This window comes from Pelmatolapia mariae, linkage group LG1, assembly GCF_036321145.2.
Source record: "Pelmatolapia mariae isolate MD_Pm_ZW linkage group LG1, Pm_UMD_F_2, whole genome shotgun sequence".
Lineage (NCBI taxonomy): Eukaryota > Metazoa > Chordata > Actinopteri > Cichliformes > Cichlidae > Pelmatolapia > Pelmatolapia mariae.
This window is the reverse complement of record NC_086227.1, coordinates 18,557,041-18,580,214: the sequence shown is the minus strand read 5'-3', so window position 1 is coordinate 18,580,214 and position 23,174 is coordinate 18,557,041. Positions and strand designations below refer to the sequence as shown.

Here is a 23,174-nt window from a genome sequence, read left to right as displayed (position 1 = left end):
AGTGTACATTCAGGTCTTCAGAATATTAACAGACCAGGCCAGGGACACGCTGACAGACAGTGGTGCATTGGACACCTTGCTGCAGGAAACTTTCTCACATGACTTTAACTGCTGCAAAGCATAGAGGGATACAGAGATGAGGGCAGTCCCAGTTGTTTTGTATCATCTTACAGATTAGTTTAATTCATGTGAACCCAGAGTGGACAGTGGCTTGCTGTTGCCCCTGCTGGATTAAGCACCGCTCCCACGCCCCCCTTCCCTGTCACCCCTCTCAGCCATCTCTGCCTTTGCCCTTTCCTCTGTTGAGCCAAAAACAGACACCAGCCACAGGTGGTCTCTGTGCTTTATTGGTTCTGACACACATCTCTTGCCTTAAGAGCTTAGAGAGACAATTAAAAATTCATTAGGACACTGAAACGAGAGAGGGGGGCAAAAATAAATAAATAAAAGAAACGGGACAAACAAAAATACATAACCTTGCTGTGGCTCCAGAGTGCTCTGACCTACCATTTACAATATGTCTCGCTGGCGGTATTATTGTGCATGTGTCTTTGTGTGGTTTTGTTGTAGTGTAACTATAGAGATACAGCGCTTGTCTAAAACAAAAAAGAAGGTTGCCCCGGTGCTGCCCTTAGGGCCATGGGGGAAACAGACATTTTCTTTAATCTCCACTTTGTTGTTTCAAGCTGTTGATTAAAGTCTCTTCTGTGTTTAAGCAGTTTGTTTCTCAGTTCTTCTTCAGTCCATCAAAACAAAGGTGGGGATTATGTCTCAAGTACACTATCGTCAGACATTTGAACACATTTAAATGATTCTGAATAACAAATATTTCACCCATGTTTTTTTCTTTTACTTGCAAATTAGCCTTTACTGTCACTCTATAGCTTTTTTTTTTATAAGGAACTGAATTTGTTTTTCTCCTTGACCTATCCTTGTTATAACACAAAACACCTTTAAACCTATTCCTCCAGTTCCTGTGTAATCATTAAGTGTGCATATCCATGAGTGGTGATTATCAAGCTAGTGAGTCTTAAAGGACTTCCATAGTTTTTTGTAAGTAATCAAGTAGAAATAAGACTAATGTACTTTTATTTGTTTTTTAAGAAGCATAATTACTGTGTACAGTGTGTTAAAGACATCATGTGGAGTTTCAAGCCTACTAGCATGATGGAGCATGATGTTTTGAAAGATCTAGTTTCTTTTTTATTTGCATGAACACACAAACACCCAGGACTGTGAAGGTCCAGCAAAGACAGTGGAAAAAGAACAAGTAAGCAGCAGACGTTATAGCATAAAATCTTTTGTCAGGGACGATTTTCTATATAAAGAAAAGAAATAGAAAACATATTCAGGTAATAAGTCTTTTCATTGCTGTTGAAAATTATAATGATATAAACATAACATATGGTACCGTAAAAAAGTATTTACCCCTCTTCTTGAGTTCTTATGTTTTTTTGCATATTTGTCACACTTACACATTTCAGATGATTAAACTAATTTTAATTATCCAAACCTACCGAGCCCTGTTTGAAAAATAACTGTCCCTCAGCCTCCCACTCCTTGTTAACTTATAATTAACAGTAATGTACTAAATTCAGATCCAGATAAATTCACACTGCAGTTCTATCATGTGATTACTTGTCTTACAAAGATTCTGAACAACAGGTGAATAGAAAGAAAAACAAAACAAAACATGAAACGTGACTTTTTCCTCCTGCACACTTCTGCTTCACACATCTGGTTTCAGTTCTCACAGAGCAACACATCATGTCACAATCTGAAGAAACAGGTGACAAATGAAGTCACTGACATCTATCAGTCTGGACAGGGTTACAGACTGGCTTTTGGACTACACAAAGCTTGTGTCCACAAAAGGAGAAAACTTGGAACTGTGGGGAACCTGCCCAGGAGTGGCCGGCCCACTGAAATTTTATGACTTTTGGGAAGCAATGTAAACAATTTAGAAGGTTTGAGTCCCGTTACAGCAGACGTATAATTAAAACAGCATTTCATAAAAATAACATCACGCAAACAATCATTTGTCAATCATGGTGGTGGTGTGGACTTGCTGTAACTGATGGGATCATGAGTTCTGCTGCCTACCAGAAACTCTGTCTGGGAATGAGTTAAAAGTGAAAAAATCCTCCAATGTGGCTGAATTAAAACAATGCTGCACAGAAGAATGGGCCAAAATTCCTCCACAGCGATGTGAAAGGCTCATTGCTGCCAAGGTTGGGGGAGCAATTACTTTGGATAGCTTTTTCATCTCAGTAAATGAAATCATCATTTAAAAAGGGAATTTTGTATTTACTCAAGTAATCTTTGTCTAATATTAACATTTGTTTCATGAGCTGAAGTATGCAAAAAGAAAAAAAATCATGAAGGCAAATACTCCACGGCACTGAGTTATGTCTGTAAGATTGACTTGACAAGCTACATGTGTTCAAATATGTCTCAAAATGCCAGATGCAGCTTTAAACATGCCTCGTGCTTTGCAAAAGTGTGACTCACTTACAAAATATAAAAAACAACAACAATAACAATAACAAACCCACCATTAATCCACCTGCAGCAAGTATGAAAGCATGCATGAATGATGCAGTGAGTCAGTACTCTGCACAATGAACATGATTTACAGGACTGTTGTGAGGGTACAATGTACTGATTAATGAGTCCACAGCAGAAATACAGATCAGATTAATTTATTGTACTGATTACAAATGACATATGAGGCTACTGGCTGCTAGATGCCATTCCAGAGTACATGATTTGTTCTCTCTCTTAATTGTTTCTACCCATTCTCCTGATATCTGTCTCACAGATTTGTGTTTTTCATCGTTGAACTCAATTACATGAGCAACTAAATGTCAGCTCATTTATCTTGTGGTGGGACTGGTGGTGGAGTAGACTTCTATTATGTCACTGCTGATAGAAGTCTACTGCTCTGCACTTCCGTCTCCACCCAAATGTCTTCCCACATTACAAGATTGCGCTTTAACCGTGTAAATGTAAAATATAAACTCTGTCCCCATCTACCCAAATGCACACACACTCAAATTACAATTTAGGTCACTCGGTTTTAGGATCCTCTTCTCTAGATGTAAAGATGCGAACTCAGTCTACCTGACTCTGCTTTCTCTCCTGTACACAATCAAAAGAGTCCTCCATGCTAAGTATCCAGGTATCCCGTAGCGTCACTGCCACTCCTTCTTCTCCACATTACATAATGTGACAGCCCTTCAATACTCGAGAGTAATTGTGGAGGTTGTGAAAATCACCGCAGTAAGCTGACTGCTTACTGTCACACTGAAACCTATTAAAATCACAAATGATGTGTTCACAAACACATTTATTTTTACCAAATCTGACACAGTCACAACTGAGGAATTATGCACTACTCATACAAGTCTATAGTCTCAGTAGTGCAGTAGTAGTAGACTATTTGACCTTTACACTGAGCCCAAGATGATTGAAATGCTTTTGATTTTAAACCTTGCTGTGACTCTGACAGATTTTTAAACTAGAAGATAATGATAGTTTTTCCTGGAAAATGTTTTTCATTCATTCATTCATTCTGTGAGATCTATATATATACAGTCAGTGCTGGAGCCTATCCCAGCTGTCTTAGGGTGAGAGGGATGGATGGATGGATGGATGGATGGATGGATGGATAGTTTGACAGTTTGGTAAGTACATTATTAACCTTCTTACTGAGAAAGGTAAAAATGCCGCAATGTGGTTTAACACAAACACTGGACGGTGGGGCACACTGCTAAACTGGTCTGTCCAAAGGTAACACAATCCTTTAAGCCCCAATAAAGCTCATCCTAAAAATTATGTACAAATTTTGTGCAAGTTTTTAAAATTTGTATGACTGTAAATGTTTTATAATATATACAATTGCATGTCTATGGTGTTTAATGGTGTTTGGTGTAAATACATAAAAATAAAGTGTCTTTGATTTAGTTTTTTATGGTTTAACCCTGTCATGCATGAATTATGACAACCTCAATCAGGACTTTTTTTCTTAAGTATTTTTATTCATCTTTAGGCATGAAAAGATGAATAAAAATACGTAAGAAAAAAAATCCTGATTGAGGTTGTCATAATTCATGCATGACAGGGTTAAATAACAATAATTACAATGAAACACGGCATACATCTATAGTAACATTAAACGACCAGTGGGTGGCAGGGTATGGAGTGACACATCAGTGTCCAATGTAGTGGTCTGTGTGCAAGTATACTATCAACACTGACACAAATACAAGAAAACAGCCTTTGAATAGCTGCTCACTGTAGTGACCAATATGCGTGAAAGGGTTAAATAAATAAAACATTAATTGTGAGCTTTATATTTGCTGGCAGGTACATTCTTATTTTATCTTACATCGTCGTTTTCTAATATTTTCCCAGCTACATGATTGGCTTATCTTTTTGTCTTTTTTGCAGTTTCAAATCTTTCATCCAAATATGCAATCACAAGCTCCACAGATTCCTCCAGTTCCCTGATTTGGGAGGCTGATTTATTATGTAGTGTATTTTAGGACTTGTTTTCAGACTTACCTCTAAAATCTAACTTGCCTATCAGCCATTACAATGCGATTGTCCATAGCATCAATCAAATGTTTCTTAAAATTGCCAAAAACAAACTTCCATGTACCATATGTCAGCATATTTGACATTAAAAACCAAGCTACTTGTGTGTGGCATACCAATTTCTTTTAAAATTCGTTGCTGTGGTAAAGGTGACCAGTGAGCTAATAAATGTACTTTCCAAATGTCAAACAATCCCTTCATTGAGCACTTCATGGTAAGGTACAAAAAATGTTTTCACTCTTATGTCAGTTGAACTGTTGGATTGCTGTTTATGGATTCACAGAATAATCTGCAAACTGCTTACAGCAGCAATGGCAAGAATAACCTCCTCCCTGCATTCAAAGGGATGTCAGTTGTGACAGCTTTATGTAAAATTAAGCTATTCTGTCAAGAAATAAATTAATGAAATTTTATGCTTCAAAATTCTCATTATTTATAAATATAATTAATTCGTACAATACAGAATTCAAATAAGTACACAAGAAACACATTATTTCATGTTATACGTTGTATGTTATACCCTGAAAAGATAGGCCGACACAGCATGAGGGTCCGCTATAATCATAATGTTTTTATTCTACATCTCTGTGGCTGGAGTCCCATTCATTTAGTCAGTACTGATTTAATAAATACACAGATCATTCTTTAATATGCAGACAAAATACAAAGCTAAAAATAAAAATCTGTCCAAAATAATATTTGTGTCCGACACCTGGCACAATGGAAATGGCTCACATAGCAACTGATAAAGTGCATTTCTGATACTTGAGGCAGATTGTTATCAAAATAAACTGAATTAATGGATTTTAAAAGTAACCTTAACTGTTTCCTATGAGGAGGCTGTAACATGATTTCTAATTACAAACAAACCCCATTATAAATTAACAGATGACAAAAACACTGCTGTCATTAAAAAACAACACAAAAACAAACAAAAGATAAAAAAACAAAAAAAAAAACCATTACAAATAAACTACTCATTATGCAGTTGTGGCCGTTGTGGCTCCTTGACATACTTTTTTCTCTGAAATTTTTGAAAGGCTCATTAAAGCCCTTTGAAAGCAAGGTTTAGATTTGGAGAGAGGAAACAAGGACACCAGGGGAGAGGATATGGATTTGTTGTGGCAGTAGACTCACTGCAAGGACTTGCTGTTGTGCAGTTAATGGCCTTTTCAGTCACGATCTATAATATGTGGACAAACCTGAAAGCGTTTCTTAACTTTTTCAGAACTTTTTCATTTAGAATTTTATGTCTTTCTATTTGAATGGCATTTACATTTGACTTATGGTCAGAGGGCCCGGTGGCGCCAGTGTCCGGCAGCCTCGCCTCTGTCAGTGCGCCCAAGGGTGGCTGTGGCTACAATGTAGCTTGCCATCACCAGTGTGTGAATGTGTGTGTGAATGGGTGGATGACTGGATATGTAAAGCGCTTTGGGGTCCTTAGGAACTAGTAAAGCGCTATACAAATACAGGCCATTTACCATTTATGGAAACTCTTGAGCCTCGACTTTTTTGGAAACGTGTTAGGTGATGAAAACACCTCAAATTAGCTTAAACCAGGAAATGGCTTGGTCTAAAAACTGGATACAAAAACAAAACTCTCAGCCTACCAGCACCTCTAAACCTCACAAAGCTGTTACTAAATTGTTTCTTTGTTGACACCAATAATCGTCTAGAGTGGTTACTTGGCAACTGTTTATTTGTTGATTTATTTTTTTAATCCTGGACATGAACCACAGAAACTCACATGTAAAAAAAAATCTCCATTAAAAAAAGAAAGGTAAGGAAACTTACTATGTGTTTATAGGCAGATTTGATCATGTTTGTATAAACCCAGTCCAAGAGACAACATATGGGGCTTAATAATGAAGGTAATGCTTATTGCCAAAAACTGCAGTTCTTCAGATGACCACTTGAGGCTGCTTTAAAAAGCAAGTCAGTGGTAAAATGGTCAACATCTTAGCAGAAATAAAGTAAGGGATTACTATTGCAAAAACGGTAATTAGATTACCGTTACTTTCCCGTAGGAACGCTGCGTTACTGCGTTACTAAAACCGTGATTTTTGAGAATGTCTCATGACAGTGACGTAAGCGAGTGCGACGTTCGTGACAACAGCTGTGTGCAGATCAACAATGGCTAATATATCGAGTGCGGGAGAGAGTATGAGCATGCAGCGTTTAAAGCGTGGAAGTACTGACCTTACTTTGAGTTTGATTCCATAAAAAGTGACAAAAACATTAGTGTCAGTTGTGCGTGGAAGAAAACTTCTTTTTACAGCGAAAAAAACCCCTAAACTTCCGAGCAAGCACCGGGAGTGCGCTACGACGTAATGGGAAATTCACACAGAAACTCGCGGATTCTTCAACTGACCGCTGCGGCACACCTGCACCACGGTAAACCTCCGCCTACCCCACTCCTGCTTTACAGGTGAAAATAGAGCAACAGAACCGCTAGTCTTTGGTTTTATTTATTTTCTGCTGTGTTTTACTTGCATCTATTTGAAAGAGTGAGTGTAAACACAAAAAAATATTTTATTTTATGTGCTGGAATGTGCAGAAAATAGGTTTAAATGTTAAACAAATTTCTTCCAGTCAGAGAATGTTGCATATAATAAAATTTTTGCTTGATGCATAAAGATTAAAACTAATAAAACAAGTTTTAAAAAGAGACTTTTCCATTTGATTACATTTTGTATGATGGATTATGCAGAAAAAGTAGAATTGGGCTGAAAGATCTATCGCTTTATCACCTATTCAGGTTGTAAATCATGTTTTTAAAAAGTAACTAAGTAACTAAGTAATTAATTACTTTTGAAAATAAGTAATCAGTAAAGTAACGGGATTACTTTTTTGGGGAAGTAATCAGTAATTAGTTACTGATTACTTTTTTCAAGTAACTTGACCAACACTGTTTACTACCTGTAAAAAAAAAAAAAAAGCGACTACAAAGATATGACTTATTATGCCCACAACACCACAACAACTTTAACATGATTTAATGTAGATGTTTTGTTTTTTTTAAATAAAAAATAGGCCACCATTGTTATTTATGGTGCAGGGTAGGCTAGATAGCACATCCAATTCAACTAAAATCTGAGAATGACATAACTGAACATGAAAAGACTGTTGGCATAACTCAGAATTAAAAAACAAAAAACCAGGATGACCTTCTCCCAGGTTGAGCAGGCAACCATGTGCTGAAAGGCTAAACGCATTTAACCGGATTTGACTTTGAACCGTGGCCCTTTGTGGAGTGTCTTCCACCACTCTCTCTTCCTGCTTTCTGTTTCCTCTTCACTAAATAAATCTAATAAAGTTAAAAATCCCCAACAATGAAGACGATCACAGAGCTGAAGAAGCAAGCATGGGGCAAAATTCTTTTCTGTGCAGCCACTTGAGCGGTGTGAAAGGGAAGTGCATCAGTTTATGATAAAATGTCTTTCCCTACCTGTAATTTCAGCCTACCATCCACCTTCTCAATGTAGTCAATCTCTCCTCAGGACACTTTTATGTTTATAGACTTTTAAACACACTTTGGTGCACTTTCAAAGTCATATTTTGCTGCGTGCAGAACATCTTTACATTTAATACTTTCTGTTCCCAGTCTATCTTAAAGTTATTTTCACTTTCACTTGCTCTCTGCATTTTGGGGGAGAAAAATTATAGGTACAGCATTTGGTCTTAGCTGCTGCTTCTCACCAACAACAACAAAAAGTGTTTGTGAGTTCTAAATTAATCATATGTGTTAGTACAGAAGTGTCAAGAACACAGCTCGGGGTCTTTTGGAAGTTGTCTTCATCCGCATGTGCCCAATCATTTCCCTTTCTCTTGCTATGGATGAGAAAACTGTGTAGATTAATATCTCTTTTCTTGTTTCCTTTAGACATTTCGTAGCATTCATACATTATGTACTTGGTTGTGAGACCGATGTAATGAGTCGAACTCGTTTCCATCATCAATCCAGAGTGCATTGCACATGTAAAATAATCATAGCCTTTATATGGAATAACGTTGCTGCTTTTTTAATGGATGAAATTCATGGTTTTAACATAATGCTTTAGCAAGAGAGATTATTGATGGCATATTAAGGACCACAAGTTGAAATAGGCAGGGTTCCTTTTTTCCTCTCTTTGAAAGCAGGAAAGGGATGACAATCTTTTCACAGCGTAAGCGAATAAACCCATTCTTCACCTTTCTCTACTTTTTAAACTGTTCCAAGTCATACTTTGGATCACAGCCACAACACAAATGCTTTTCATGACTGAATGTATTCACGCGCCTCTTAGTTCTTCTCACCATGCGGGGGGGATTGATCTCGTTGAAACAGCAGGGTCACACCCTTCCTGAAGCGGTGGTCCCTGACGCTGTAAATAATAACATTACAGCAACTGTTTCCTGTCAGAATCCAGAAGGCAAAAAAGGAGAAATTACACCAGGTGTATCCCACCACGTTCCCAAGCACAAACACTGCAATGGGCGTGAAGGATGCTGTAAAGGCAAATGTTAATATGCCAATTGTTTTGGCTGCTTTGATGTCTGAAAAAGAGGGCCTGTGAGGGCATCCCCCACCTCCTCCCCCTCCATCGCTCAGACTCCCCTCTGAGAGTAGTTTGCGTTTTTGGGAGTACCGCCGAATGCTAGTGAAAGACACGATATTAACAGCCAATGTGCCACCGAGCAGTGTGAAATCGAACGCTGGGAATAACAACAAGATGTTGGCATCAGGCGGGAGATGGCCTCCGAGCATGAGTGGGGTGTAGTTACACATGCGACTGCACTCATTGTACTCCAAAGTGAAGTTTCTGCTGAAGATGAGAGGCGCTAAAGCCAGCAGAAAGCTGGAAGCCCAGGAGAACAGGATGAGGAACAGAGTTCGTCTTCGGGTCACCAAGGCGTCCTTTTGGAGTGGCCACAGGATGGCCACACTGCGCTCCAAAGTCATTAGGAAGATGGTGCTGATGGAAACAAATGTGCATCCAGCAAACACCGGACCAATCAGCATGCAGGGCTGCCATGGGCTTACTAGTCCACCACGAGAAGAGGTGTTGGCAGGGGAAGAAGAACTACCCTGATACCAAACAGGGGGCGTGGTGGTTACCATCAGAGAGATTTCAGTGTAGATGGAAAAAGGAACCACGAGGACACCGACCATCATATCTGCTATGGCCAGAGACACTGTCACAGAGAAGAAAGAAGAGGAAGATGTCATGTTGGTTAGCTGTATTTAGTTTTCCTTATTATCATTTACTTAGCATTTTACCATTAATCACAAGAACTGCTTTATTTTTAGGCCATTATTTGCAGAATTTAAAAAACAACCTTTCTGATTTAGGTTTTCCATAAATTTAAATTAATCGGTTGTGCTGAATGAAACTATTTAATATAATACTTTATAATCCCTTCTGGTCACTGCCACCTTGTGAATGGAATGCAATACTTATACATTATACATATAATATAATACAATTTACAATATATTTATTGCTTAAAATTAAAGATCCTCTTATATCTCTCTAGACTGAAAAAAAATTCTTCTTTAATATTACTGCATTTTACAAACAGGAAATTAAATTTTACTAAGGAATTGTTTTTACGTTTCTTGAAATTAGAGCCCTACCAATATAATGCTGAGGGACGATATATTGCCCAGTAATATCTATGTGATATACCAGTGGATAAATTAAAATACAAAAGGAAAGAAGAGGTGGAACAAACTCTTATAATCTTGTTGTTAGTGTTAAGGTTGCATAGTTTGTCCACCAGAGGGCACTCTACAGTGTTCCTGCATGTGTTTGGAACCTCACAAACACAACAGCCAGCATATACAAGCAATGTAAACCAGTAATCTATGAGTTGTTGTAGCAATAAAAAATATTTGTGAACAGAATCGTTATATTATATTAGTAAGGAGTTATAAATAACTGCACATAACCAATGTCAGGTAAATCTGTTTATGTTTCCTGTGCCTGAAAGAAAGAAAATATATCGGCTGATATCAGATTTCATATCAAATATCGGTAAATATCTGATGTTGGTCGGGCTCTACTGGAATCAATCCATGAAACTTGATTTACACTCTAGATGTACATGTTAAGATGTGGTGATAAAGCAGTTCAATTATTATTTTTTTTAAATTCAATTCAATAAATGTTATTTATATAGCACGAAATTACAACAAAAGTTGCCTCAACACACAGTTCACAACATTTACCTTTCAGGTATCCCTGTGGTGTTCTCGACTGTCTGGTCTGCACAAACACTGTAAGTGTGACCACGTTCCCAACCACGATGGCAAATGCTAGGCTGACCATGAATGCCACTGCCAAGGTGCGATTGAGAACTCCACAGCAACACATGGTACATAGTGGGGCCAGTGAACGGCCTGACCCCAGTCCTGCCTGAGCAGCTGCAGTCAGGTTAAACGGACAGTCAGTGGTCACCAGCAAAGCTGCCGTACTCCCAGGAACACTGACGTTGGGAAGCAGAGCAGTCATGTCCCAGGTTAGACTGGTTTTAAGGCTTGTGATGCAGTGGTGGCGGGACCACTCAGGAGACCATGTCCTGGACTGGGAAACTCTCCTAATGGGAAAAAAATAGGTAGGTAGTGAAAACCTTATATCACATAATAAGCACATTATGTCCAGCAGTTAACAGTCATGGTATTTCTCTTTTTGATGGCCGAATTGAACCAATGTTTTTTTTTTTCTAATTCTCTATTTCTAAAAAGATTTTCTAAATGCAGTTGTTAAAAATTGCATTAAATTTGTTATTTCTCATGGTTTCAATAGAATTTTAACTTTTATTTTTTAACAAATGTCAAATAATTTTAGGTCGCTCATACCAGACACAATAGCACTTTTGCAGCACTCTTAGCCACAAAATCACATCATTCAAAGCTTTGAGTCAGTTACTGCAGTCAGTAGCAAACCTTTTAATATATATGTATCATCTGCAAATTTAGGGATGTTTGATTTTAACCTCTGAAAGCCACCATAAGACATAAGTGGGTATACTCTACATGTTTGCTGCCATTCAAAGAGTGGCATTAAAACAGTTCTTACAAACATAGCTTTTAATATAAATTGAAGCATGTAATCCAATAATATGCTTGACTCAAAGGGTTTGAAGTGCTAAAAGTCTGTAGTATATGACATGTGTAGGGTAGAGAGGTTGTGCTTATGTTGCAGTACAAATATGTTACACTAAAGGCTGAATAAAAAACAGCCTTACAAATCATAGGTAGTCTTCTTTTTCTCCAGCTGGAGAGTATTGGCACTGAATTTATTACTTGTGTGTACCAGCTACGTGCTGTTTCTGTGCCCTAACACTGTTGGAAGCACCTCGATGCTGTCAGTTCCCATGCTGAAACTCTGAGTTCAGTACCAAATGTCTTTCTCAGCTGACAACTAAATACACGAGTCCTTCAATCATTTATGCTGTTCACTGGGCCAGAGAGGGGGAAGGTACGCACAGAGGACAAAACAAAAGGTAACAGGAGTGGACATATTCAGACCAGAGCAAAACCAAATCAAAGCCTGCATTTGCTGTGCAGCTTTGTGTGCAGAAACATCGTCAACAAAACATCACAGCTGTGGCTGAAATCCTTTCACTAATATCAGCAGGGAATTAGAGGTTCTTGAGAAGCAAGGAAAACACTTGTGTATTTTTTCTGTGACTGGCTCATGGTTCAGGGTTCAGGGTTGAATTAAGATCAGATATGAAAGACCCTCAAAGCTTGTCTGGAAACAAGGGCCAGATATAAAACAACCTGACGTTTTACTTGTTATTAGCAATATAGTGAAGTGGTTTTCACATTTGCCTAACAAGAAAAAGTTTGATCCTGGGCGGAGACAAAAAAAATGATATGATATCACGGAAATGATATCACGCTAAATATCTGCTAAACTAAACACGTGGTGACCCTTCGTGAATAAGGGATCAGCTGAACGTAGCTTTATGAACAGAAAAATAAATGTATATTTATAAAGCTGATAATAAATTTCATCATTTTGAAATTTTGGTCACTTTGTTATTTGTTTTAATTAAGTGACTCTTACTGAGATGTAAGATTTTACAAACAATAAATTAGATTACACAGATGCACCTTTGGTACAAGTGACTTCAGTCTCCAGCATGTGTGGGTCACTCGTTTACTTGCTGGAAACACTTTTACTTCCTGCTAATGTTGATAAGGCCTGTCAGATTGCAAATGTCTAGATGTCAGTGGTGTGTTCACACTTATCGCCTGAGTAAATTATAAATAGTGTTCTCATTATTGGAGGCTTTCCATGCACTGTTATCTGGAAACGAAAAAAAGACATTTGGTTGTCTGACATTTCTGTTTTTCATGTAACAAAAAGATTGTGGATCACTCCTAACGCCTTATTTTAATTTGCTATGTTCTGTATTGGCTGCTTTATCTCATTTGCTTTTCAAAATACTAGGAATCCTAAGTATGTGATTACTTTTCATGTTTACCCATCGTTTGGATGCTTATGAAACAAGGGGGCATGCTGTTCCTCATAGGTACAAATGAGCTTTAGCAGTTTTTCTCACCTTTTTGCATTGTAAAGTAAAGAGAAAGAGCTTTATTTGTTTTCTTGTGCTTTCAAAGCAAGGCTTTCCTGTCAAGCTCTCGTCACTTCTGATATTTCTTCCTCTGAGCTCATCTCTTTCATGTCAACCCTGCCTCAAAAGACAATTACGAATCTTTCGTTTTCATGGTTATGTTGTGCTGAGAAATGTAATTGCTGCTTGGATTGTTTAGAGAATTTTTTTTCAGAGCAAACGATGTTCTACATTTATACGTCCTGGCCACAGCAGCATTCATATGAATGCAAAGGATAGACAGGACTATGTGAGTCCAAAGTGTGAAGAGCAAGCACACGCCTGTCTGTGATTAATTTTGGGCAACAATACCAACTCAGTCAGGGTGGTATTGTTGTATTGTTCAGTCTCTTTCTGCATAAAACTAGAGTGCAGTCTGATGTGTGCTGACAGTGTCTCAACACAAGCTTAAAAATATGTTGAATACTTCAATATTAACATTGTTTGTCTTTATCCTAACAGAAACATAATCTGGTTGGCCCCATATGCCTCCATGAAAACATTATTGTTGTTGCAAATTAGCTGCACATAAATAACAGCAGACACATCCGGTGCATTTCTGTAATGTTTGTTTTTTGGTATCATGTTCCTGAGTTTCCCAAAGACCCCTCTGCTGCTCAAGCATGCTTAGGAAAATGCACAGCTGTGGCTCTCTGTGGAGTTCTGTTAAAATGAATTTTACTTCCTCGCCGTCTCACAGCCCCACTGTGGTGCATCTGAAAGCTAACAATGGAAAGTTGTCGTCAGTGAAACCCAAACTGTCATTTAGTTGGAGTCATGTCTCTTTCAGCTGCGGTTCACAGCTCCAGAGGGAAATATCTGCAAACTAGCCACAAAATACTCCACCATGTTAGGCAACACAGTGTCCCAGTCGCTGCTGATCAGAAAGTGTGGCACTGGTTGTAAACAAAAACCAAGGGGCAACTTCCAGGGTTTTAAAATTAGGACAATGGAGAAGTGTCATTAACTGCAGCTCCTTAAAGGAAGTCAGTCCTCCCAGACCCGCCATGATAAGATGACACTTTAGAGCAGAAATAAGCAGTCGTTGGATGCTTTTATCATTTTTCTGCTTTTTGTTGTTGTTGTTTTGCACACTTAACACTGAGCTACAGTATCGATCATTCAAATAAAAAAGGCACCTTACTCAAGTGATGAACCAGTGTTGTGTTTACACAAAACAGACAACTGAACCTATTTTAAATTGTGTCTTTAGGCACTTTAATTTTAAACTTTTGTTCACAGTGTCATTAATATATGCAGAGGAGGTCAGGAGAGGGGTAAAACTGTGAGTGTTACAGTGAGCCATCTGTAAACACAGTGGAGGCTCTGTCACGGTTTGAGGCTGCACTTCAGGCAGTGGTGTTGGAGATCTTGTCAAAATTGATGGAACGTATTTTTGGATTTGGATCCAACATACAATACTATCTGGAAAGCATCTGATTGACTATGATCAAAAACACACTGCTAGTGCAGGAAAAATATGCTTGGACAGAAAAACACATCATTTAGGATGATCAGATTGGCCTCCTAAGAGCCTGGACCTCAGTATTATTGAACCAGAACAGAACAAGGCAGCCAACATCCAAGGAAGGGCTTTGAATGTTCTTCAAGAAGCCTGGAGAACTATTCCTGAAGACCACTTCAAGAAATTACAAGAAAGCTTACCCAGGGAAGTGTTGTAGAATAAATACTGATTTTCAAGCTTGTTAAAAATGTACTAACTCATTTTCCAAGCCACGTATAAAAAAACTTGAGACGTTTTCACAGTGCTCTGTAGTCTATGCTGTATCGTGCTAAAAGAAAGTATCTCATTTCATTGCTTCCACCTTTGTAAATTAGTTTTATTTAACACAAAATATGACATTTAAAGCTATAAACAATTATTTTTCTGTATTTTTATGAATATATCAGCGGCCAGAATATTTCTATGTTTTGTTCTTTTCTTAAACAGATTTTTCCTTTTTACAGATTATACTAGATTATAGTTTATAAGACTCACACCAAAACCTTAATATCCCTGTCATTTGGTGGATTTCATTCTTAACCACATTTCAGTGCTGCAGTGGCCAAAGGCATTCATTTTATTAGCCAGATATGTTGAAAATCAATTCTGAGCTTCGAAGAATCGTTATCTGTTATTCAGTTCAGTGAAATTCAGATTGTGAGAAAATCCATCTGCCCTTTTGATTTTCTCTAAAGCTTGATATTGTCCCCTCTGTGTCGGTAACACTGAGCTGCAGGCACAATGATAACTCAGCGTGAACAAGGTCAAGAGAGTGTTTAAAGAAGACTGTTTTCATTTTACAATTTATGAAAGCAGCTCTTGAAAATCTAAAATTCTTAAAATGGGTAGCAGCGAAAGGTGAGGAATTATGACGTCAAGCATAGTTCAGCCTTTGACTGTGTTTTGTCTTTTTATGAGTGCATTCTTTTGTCTGTGAAAGATACAGTGTCATAGGGGTGTTTAAAAAAACCTGATTCTAGTCTAAATTATATGCTCTTAAAATCAACAGGATTAGACAACTGCTTTCAAGTCAGAGTAATTATTTTACTTTAAATTTCCTGATGGTGCTGGTGGTAAAACAAAAGGAAAATTATTTAAGGGAGGATGGGAGATGAACCTCATTAAGGGGCTTTTTGCCCTTACCTTGAGTGAAGATGACAAGCGGAAGCCTTCCCTGTGGCAAGACCTCAGGCACAGTGAGACAAGCAGCTGACAGCAAAGACCACACACACACACACACACACCAAAATAGGCTGCATGATGATTTACATACGAGCTTTTTCACAACTTGAAATTTCAAGTCCTCAAGACAAAGGTCATTTCTTTTTTATGTCTCAGTAGAAATCAGTTCTGGACCAAAGATCCAACATCTAAACTGCTTAACTATCAACAGTTACCCTGCGCATTTGTTTGTGGGCGTTACGACTGCAGTCGTCTTGTGCGACTGATGTGCTTTTCTTTCCTTTTATAAAAAGCTCTTCATTGCTGTGTCTTAAGTCTGAGTAAGAGTATAATAATTAGAGTGTGCAGATTCCTGCATGTGATTGGTGTGGATGTTTACAGCTCAAAGATGGCCGCCATCGAGAGAGGCTTTGTACACCTTTTCTGTTACAACCCGCCACAGATTTATTGGATACTTTATTAGGTGCATTTTGCTGCTATTTCCCCACATTTTCTCCAACATAGTTCTATATTAGGTTCTTTATAGTATGAGGAGATAACAAGAGGTGTATTGAAAAGTCTGATTTTAAATTTCCTATCAAATTCTCTCTACAATTGACTTCTTATTCCCTCTTGACAGGTTTTGCACAACTCTTCCCATATATTATCTGTGATTATAACATTTAATTCTAGTTCCCATCTCTCCTTAATATAGCCTGTGTTTTGGCATGACTCCTTTATAATCCTTTTGTAAATATGAGAAACATGTTTCTTAGCTGGGAGATGTTTTTCCATAATATTAATAAAGTATTCTTCTATGCTGTTAGGAGTTTTATTCATCTTTTTCTTTATGGTTCAGGTATCTATAGCAGTCTTTAGAGGGGAGTTAGAATTGTTCCTGAAGTTTCTCTGTTCCCTGTCTTGTCATGGCACAGATTCAACAAGGTGCTCGAAACCTTGCTCAGTGATTTTGGTCCGTTATTGACAAGATAGCATCACACAGTTGCTCATACAATAATGTTTAGTTGTTACCAAGGGGCCCAAAGAGTGGCAAGAGAATATCCCCACACCATTACAATACCAGCCTGTCACTTCTCACCCTACTACCTGATTTGCAGCAGAAGTTGAGACTTCTCAGACAACATTTTTTTTATCTTCTGTTGTCCAATTTTGGTCAACCCATGGAAACTTTACTCTTAGTTTACTGTTTTCAGCAGACAGGAAAGGCACCCGGTGTGCTGCTGAAGGTCATCTGCTTCAATATTTGACCTATCAAGCATTCAGAGATGCCTTTCTGCATACCTTGGTTGCAACAAGTGGTTATTTGAGTTACTGATGCCTTCCTATCATTTTGGAGCAGTCTGGTCATTCTCCTCTGACCTCTGGCATCTACAAGCCATTTTCACTCAGAGAACTCGATATTTTCTTTTTCAGACCATTCTCTGTTAGAGATAAGTGTGCGGGAAAAATCCCAGGAGACCAGTCGTTTCTGAAATACACAGACCAGCCCGTCTGAGACAATCAACCATTTGAGTTATTCTTGCCTTCCTATAAACTCAAAGTAGTCTAGCCATTCTCCTCTGACCTCAACCTGATTCAGACGATTCCCCATAAACCCTGGAGATGGTTGTGTATTTCAGTACATCAACAATGTCTGAAATACTCAGAACAACCCATTTAACATGAACAACCATGCCACATTCGGCCATGTTTCTTTAGCAGGCTGTCTTGTTCATGTCTACATATGTAAATGCATGGAGCTGCTGCTGATGTGAAAAGCTGATTAGATATTTGGATTACTTTATCGAGCAGTGGAGCAGGCATACTTAATAAGTGGTTGCTGAATGTATGTAGTGTGACTTTACTGGACCATAGAGTAGTTGGTGCTTTGTTCTCAGATCTATTTTCTTTGTCTGTTTTCTGATGCACACAGTTTCACGAGTATCTTTTTACTTTTCTCCATTTTATAAAAAGAAAATCCTTCACATTTCATTTTTGCTTCTGAACATTTCTTACTCTACATTCAGCCTACATTGTTTGCAGAACTCTTTAGTCAGGAAGGTTTTGAGGAAAAAAAAACCTAAGGATTTTTGATGACTCAGACTTTAAAGGGTGGTGAACTATTCAAGTTTTGAAAAATGTGAATGGGGTTTTGATTGTTGCAGCTGACTCAGGTGCTATGTAAAATTCAGTAACCGCCAAATCGACTGAGAAAAACTGTAATGATCAGTTGAGCAGGTGAATGTATTTTGAACAGTTTTCTCAGGTTTTTGTGAATGAGAACGGCATCGCTGTCCTTTGGTTTGTTTCTTTTGCTAATACTATGTTGGTTGTGATTCGTTACATAGATATATGTTTATCTCAACTCCAGTTTTAATGAATCTTATCATTAATTACATCATATTAACTGTAAAAGTAGTTGCAGTGGCTGATAGGCACTCTGCCATGTCCACATTTTAGCACATAGCACACATAGCAAATAACAAATAAGTGTTCACATAATGACGATTAGTCATGCTCAGTGTCTGTCAACACTTCTTTAATTGATATAGACTTTGCAGGGCTGTCTACTGTGTAGTATGTTTTAAAAAAATATTTTCAAAAAATTCAATGTGCGTCATGTTTCTGAGGTATGAAGTAGTAAATATATAAGGTATAGTATCAGTTCTTTGTGTGTATTCAAGTGAAACTTTCCTGTTTCTCACCTCTTTTGGTAGATCTTCCCTGATTTTATTTATTTATTTGTTTACTCAAGAAGTAAATTGTTGAGTTAACAGCCATTTACAAGACTTGTTATCAGGTCTTTTTCTACAGGAATGTAGTGTTGACAACAATGCAAACCGATATGAGGAATAACAGTGAAGATGATGGCCATTAGAATAAATAATTTTGGAAATATAGATGCCTCTGAACACTGTAAAGCCTGAACCATGAAATAATTGCCTGACACTCGAATTTTTTAGTATTTATTGACATTTCCAACAGATTAAAAAAAAAGTTTGCGTTCGCATGTATGAGTATTAATTGGATCGTTTTTGCTACATCTAACATCTTTAGTTTTTTCTGGAAAAACTTTTTTCTGACTTAATAACTCTGACTGAATAAGTCATTTCTAATTATTTATTCGATTAAGTGTTCATTATCGGTTTCTAAACACATGCACAGATAAAACTACCTGAAAGAAGCTCCAGTAACAATGCTGTGCTATATGGAGTCCATTGTGGTGGAATAGCTGCATTTAGGTTGTTGTTCTTGCATGCAGTGAATCTTCTTTGACAGGGCTGTGTCTCTGAGTGACAGATTCAGGCATATGTAGGAAGACCGTGGGGGCCCGGTCAGGGCTCTCGAGCCAGGTCGCCTAACGCACACAGGGGTCATCTGCAGTAATAAGTGGGTCAGAGTCGCCTGAGGCTGACTGCCACAGCACATGAGCAGAAATACAATTTTGTCTTCACATCTTGGCCTGTCATTCTGTCTGTGTTTGTTTCACTGTGTACAGCAAACACATACAGGCACATATTTAAAAAGTGTTGTTTTATAACCCTGTTCACAAAAACAGGGTTATAAAAAAAGAATTGGGGACACTATAAAATGTGAATAGAGAACCTTATTAAAGGTTTTACTTTATTTAAAATAGTACAAGACTAACATTTCTAATGTTTGAACGCAAAGTTTTGTTGAATATGATGCCAGCAACGTCCAAAAATTGGATGGACAGGAACATCACAGGGTTAGGGTTCAAAGGATTTAAAGAGCATTTAAAGAACTCCAGGTGAAGGCACTGCTGTGGCTCACCTGGTTGAGCTGACCACACTCCTGACCATTCTAGGAAACCAGTGCCAGTCTCTCCAGTCAAAATATGAAAAAAAAAGTGATTCATTTATAAAATTGACAAAGATCCATCTCATATCCTTTTGCCAGAGTATGAGCTGCTGTCCTCAGACTAATCTATTTAAGCTGTAAGCATCTAATTTCCCATCCACACCTGGGATGGTCTGAGCTTCTGCAGTGCATGGGCTCATCTGTGTAGGCACCATTATTGCTAAATGATGTTGCAGACTTTGAAGTAATGCATAATGCCATTTTACAAAATCTTTCAGGGAAGGACTCCTAATTTCATCCACACAATGCCAAACCGCCTTCTGCATGTATTACAGCACCATGGCTCATAACAAAGAGTCTGCCTTCAGTCCAGAGTCGTCCCCAACTTAAAATTGCACATTATGAAATGATGAAAAAATGTGAGAAAGGAAGCCCTGGATTGTTTAGTAACTAAAATATCAACTAATAAAAGGAAAGGCGTTTATCTCTAGAATTACAGCAGTCGGTATCCTCAGTTCCCAAATTGAAAAACAAGGAGGTGATGAAACGTGTGGTAAACATGGCCGTGTCCCAACATTTTTAAACATGTTGCTGGCATAATAAATGAAAGCAAGTGTTCAAAAAACAAAATAAAACAATTATCCTTGTACTATTTTCATGTAACTTTAGAGTCTGAATGATCAAATCACTGCAGTTCAGTTATATAGTTGTATGCAGTTTACAAAGCATTTAATTTTTTTTTAAACGAGTTCACATTTTTGCCTTTGTTCGTGTGTTTTTGACATCATTGGGAATATTTTTGCTCTTGTTCTCTCTGAAAAAAAAATCTCTGGCAGTGTTTGTTGTCACTGTGCCTCTCTTCAGTAGTTTCTCAGTCTAGCTTTTCTTCTTTTTATTCCATTGCTTAAAATTTCTTAACATTACACTTTAACTGATGATCTGAACACTGAAAAAGCCCCTTTTTAACATATAGAGATACCTTATATGGAGAGATCATATAAGACATTCAGGGTGTACCCCCCTCTTTTATGCACTGCAACATCTGGAAATACTCTGGAAGTCCCTCAACCCTTTTTAAACCACTTAAATTAGGTTTTTCTTTTTCTCTGTGTGGTCTTTGCTGTGCATTTAGGGTAGCAAATGAATACTTAGAGAGTACAAGAACAACAAGAAGAACAAAAACAGTTTGAGGGATTTTTAAATGATCCCAAACAAACTGAATAAAAGAAACCGTGCATCAACAGACTAGACATTCTGGTATTTAACTGTAAAAACATATCAAACATTTGACAAATGTACAGTTTACGCTTTTAAATTTACACCCTTCTTCTCAGGTTTGTTTCCCAGGAGAAAAAAAAATAGAAATCAATAATTTATAAATTAAAACCTATGTTTCTTTAAAATTACACTACAATTTCTAAAAGCTGTTTCCGTCAGTGATATCATGGTTTTCAAGGATTGCTATTGCCTTGTTTCCCAGTAATGGTATTTAATAATGAACTAAATACATTTGAAAAGTCCCATTCACCCACAAGATGAAGAACTTTTTACATCAGAGCATGTGTTTCTGGACTTGTCCTTATATGTCTTTACATCCTGTCTGTCCCTATCGAAATTATGCACAGCTAACAGACATCACACCCACCTCTGTACTCAGCCAACAGCTGCTGCATGCCTGAATGGTCAGACACCAAGCATGATACACCTGACAGATTAGCAGGATAGTATGAAGCATTTTCCCCGATACAAACTGAAGGGTTGATTAGGCTGACACTGCTAGCTTACACTGATTAGGATTTCTTAAAAAGCTTCCAACTGAAGAAATTTTCTTGTTTAATAAAACAGAAGAAAATAAAAACACTAAAAACAACTGTTGTGAAAAATGTCATTGAAATTGAACGAGACACGTATCTGTGTGGCCGCAGAGGGCTGCTCAATGTTTGTGTCCAATAACAACCAGCAAAGAAAAATGCAATGGGACTATTTAAAATATAAATATTTTGGTAAACTTAAAATGAAAATATAAGTCTTATACTTCAAATATTTATAGTAGTTTTTGAATGTTACACATTACAATTTAATTCTGTTACGTGAGTAATTATGAGTTAATATTCAGAGCTAAATGCATACAGCGTGGGGATTTAGCCTTATATTATCAAGAAATTGTGTCTTTGAAATACTGTCAAAATAATCATGCTGTCATTTAATCAAACCACAATTAACAAGAAATCTAATGAGACAATCTTACCGGCATTTCCTGAGAGCACTTGGCAAGACAGAGGTTGACAGCAGGAACAAAATCCAGTATTTAGATGCTGACTTAGTGGAAATAAATTCCTGTTAAACACCGTCCAGTGGAGAAGAAAGTGGAGCTGTAGTCCTCATCATTCATTCTCCCGAGAAGCACACATTAAGCACAAAGCCTCTCACACACTCCGGCTCTCTGTCCATGTGATTCAGCCTCTCCCCTCTCCTTCCTCCCACTCTCTCTCCTTGCATTGAGCGCTTGATCTCCAGTCCCCACTACTTCACTGTTTCCCCTCTCTACAGCTTATCACATGCACACGGTCTTTCCCTAGAGCTTCAAGGTAAAGTCCACAGCAGCACTTTGCTCCCTTTCTCTTTTTGTTTCCCTCCCATGTTTGGCCTCTCACGTGTCTCCCCCCACCCTCTCTCATCTTCTCTCTTTGGTCCTTGGTGCTGTGAACATCTGTCATGCTGTTGTGTCTCAGAGCTTCTGTTGATGTTGAACTCTCACTTTCAGTCCACGCCTCATTATCTCCATAGACTCTTTGTCCTCAAGCTTATTGTAGCTTTCTTACATGCTTTCACTTTTGAACTTTTCACGTGCCTGTGCTGCTGAAAATCATCTCTAGCTCCATTTCAGTGGCACCCATCATTTGCCCCTAGTGGTCTGGGCCCATGTGCAAAGCTTGTCTAGCTTGAGGGTCACATCCATCCTCTGTTGTTTCCCTCAGGGAGAAAAGACTACAGCTTTCAAGTGAGACCTCCTACCTTCAAATATGATTGGAAACACTGAACATCAGGTTTAAGGACACAGCACTGATTTGCTCTTGCCTTAACAAAATCTCCACGAGACGGGCTGAAGTCATTTAACAGCAAATGCACTGAGATTGAAATGGAAATTGAAGCATTCGGCTGAAGAAATGTTGATGAGGCCTGAGGAATAAACAACAGTCTACGTGCTGAGCAGCTTTATGTAACTTAATCCTCAAGGGGTTTGTAAATCTGCCAAATAAATAGGACATATCCCATGTTATAGTCAGGGAGCTATAGCCTGGTTTCTGTTCTGGTTGATTACATTTGGAGGCCTACCAACCTGAGTGACAGGTCTTTTGATGGTACAGCACTGTCAGCTATACATACTGTATCTATTGCTGTGTGAAGCCTGCAGACAAACTGAATGGCTCAAGCTCTGGTGGGAGTAACACTGTGAATAATACAAGACAAAACATGCAGT

At 38.0% G+C, this 23,174-nt stretch overlaps 1 protein-coding gene across 2 annotated transcripts; it reads right to left on the bottom strand.

Moving 5' to 3' along the window:
• Positions 1-7,576: 7,576 nt before the first annotated feature.
• LOC134640572 (beta-2 adrenergic receptor-like) lies at positions 7,577-22,169 on the bottom strand. 2 transcript variants are annotated; one of them, XM_063492581.1, is made up of 4 exons: positions 21,942-22,169; positions 15,854-15,919; positions 10,811-11,178; positions 7,577-9,774 (listed from the first exon to the last, which is right to left on the bottom strand). In XM_063492581.1, the coding sequence occupies exons 3-4, from the start codon at positions 11,091-11,093 to the stop codon at positions 8,882-8,884; spliced, it is 1,176 nt and encodes a 391-aa protein (XP_063348651.1). In that variant the 5' UTR covers positions 11,094-11,178; positions 15,854-15,919; positions 21,942-22,169; the 3' UTR covers positions 7,577-8,881. The 2 variants fall into 2 exon arrangements, with proteins under 2 accessions (XP_063348651.1, XP_063348587.1); XM_063492517.1 differs by lacking the exon at positions 15,854-15,919.
• Positions 22,170-23,174: the final 1,005 nt, after the last annotated feature.

Excerpts from the sequence above, each read along its gene's own strand:
- LOC134640572 (XM_063492581.1), bottom strand. The coding sequence starts at position 11,093 with ATGACTGCTCTGCTTCCCAACGTCAGTGTTCCTGGGAGTACGGCAGCT. Across the intron at positions 9,775-10,810 it reads ACCACAGGGATACCTGAAAG|TGTCTCTGGCCATAGCAGAT; the intron begins GTAAATGTTGTG and ends TCTCTGTGACAG.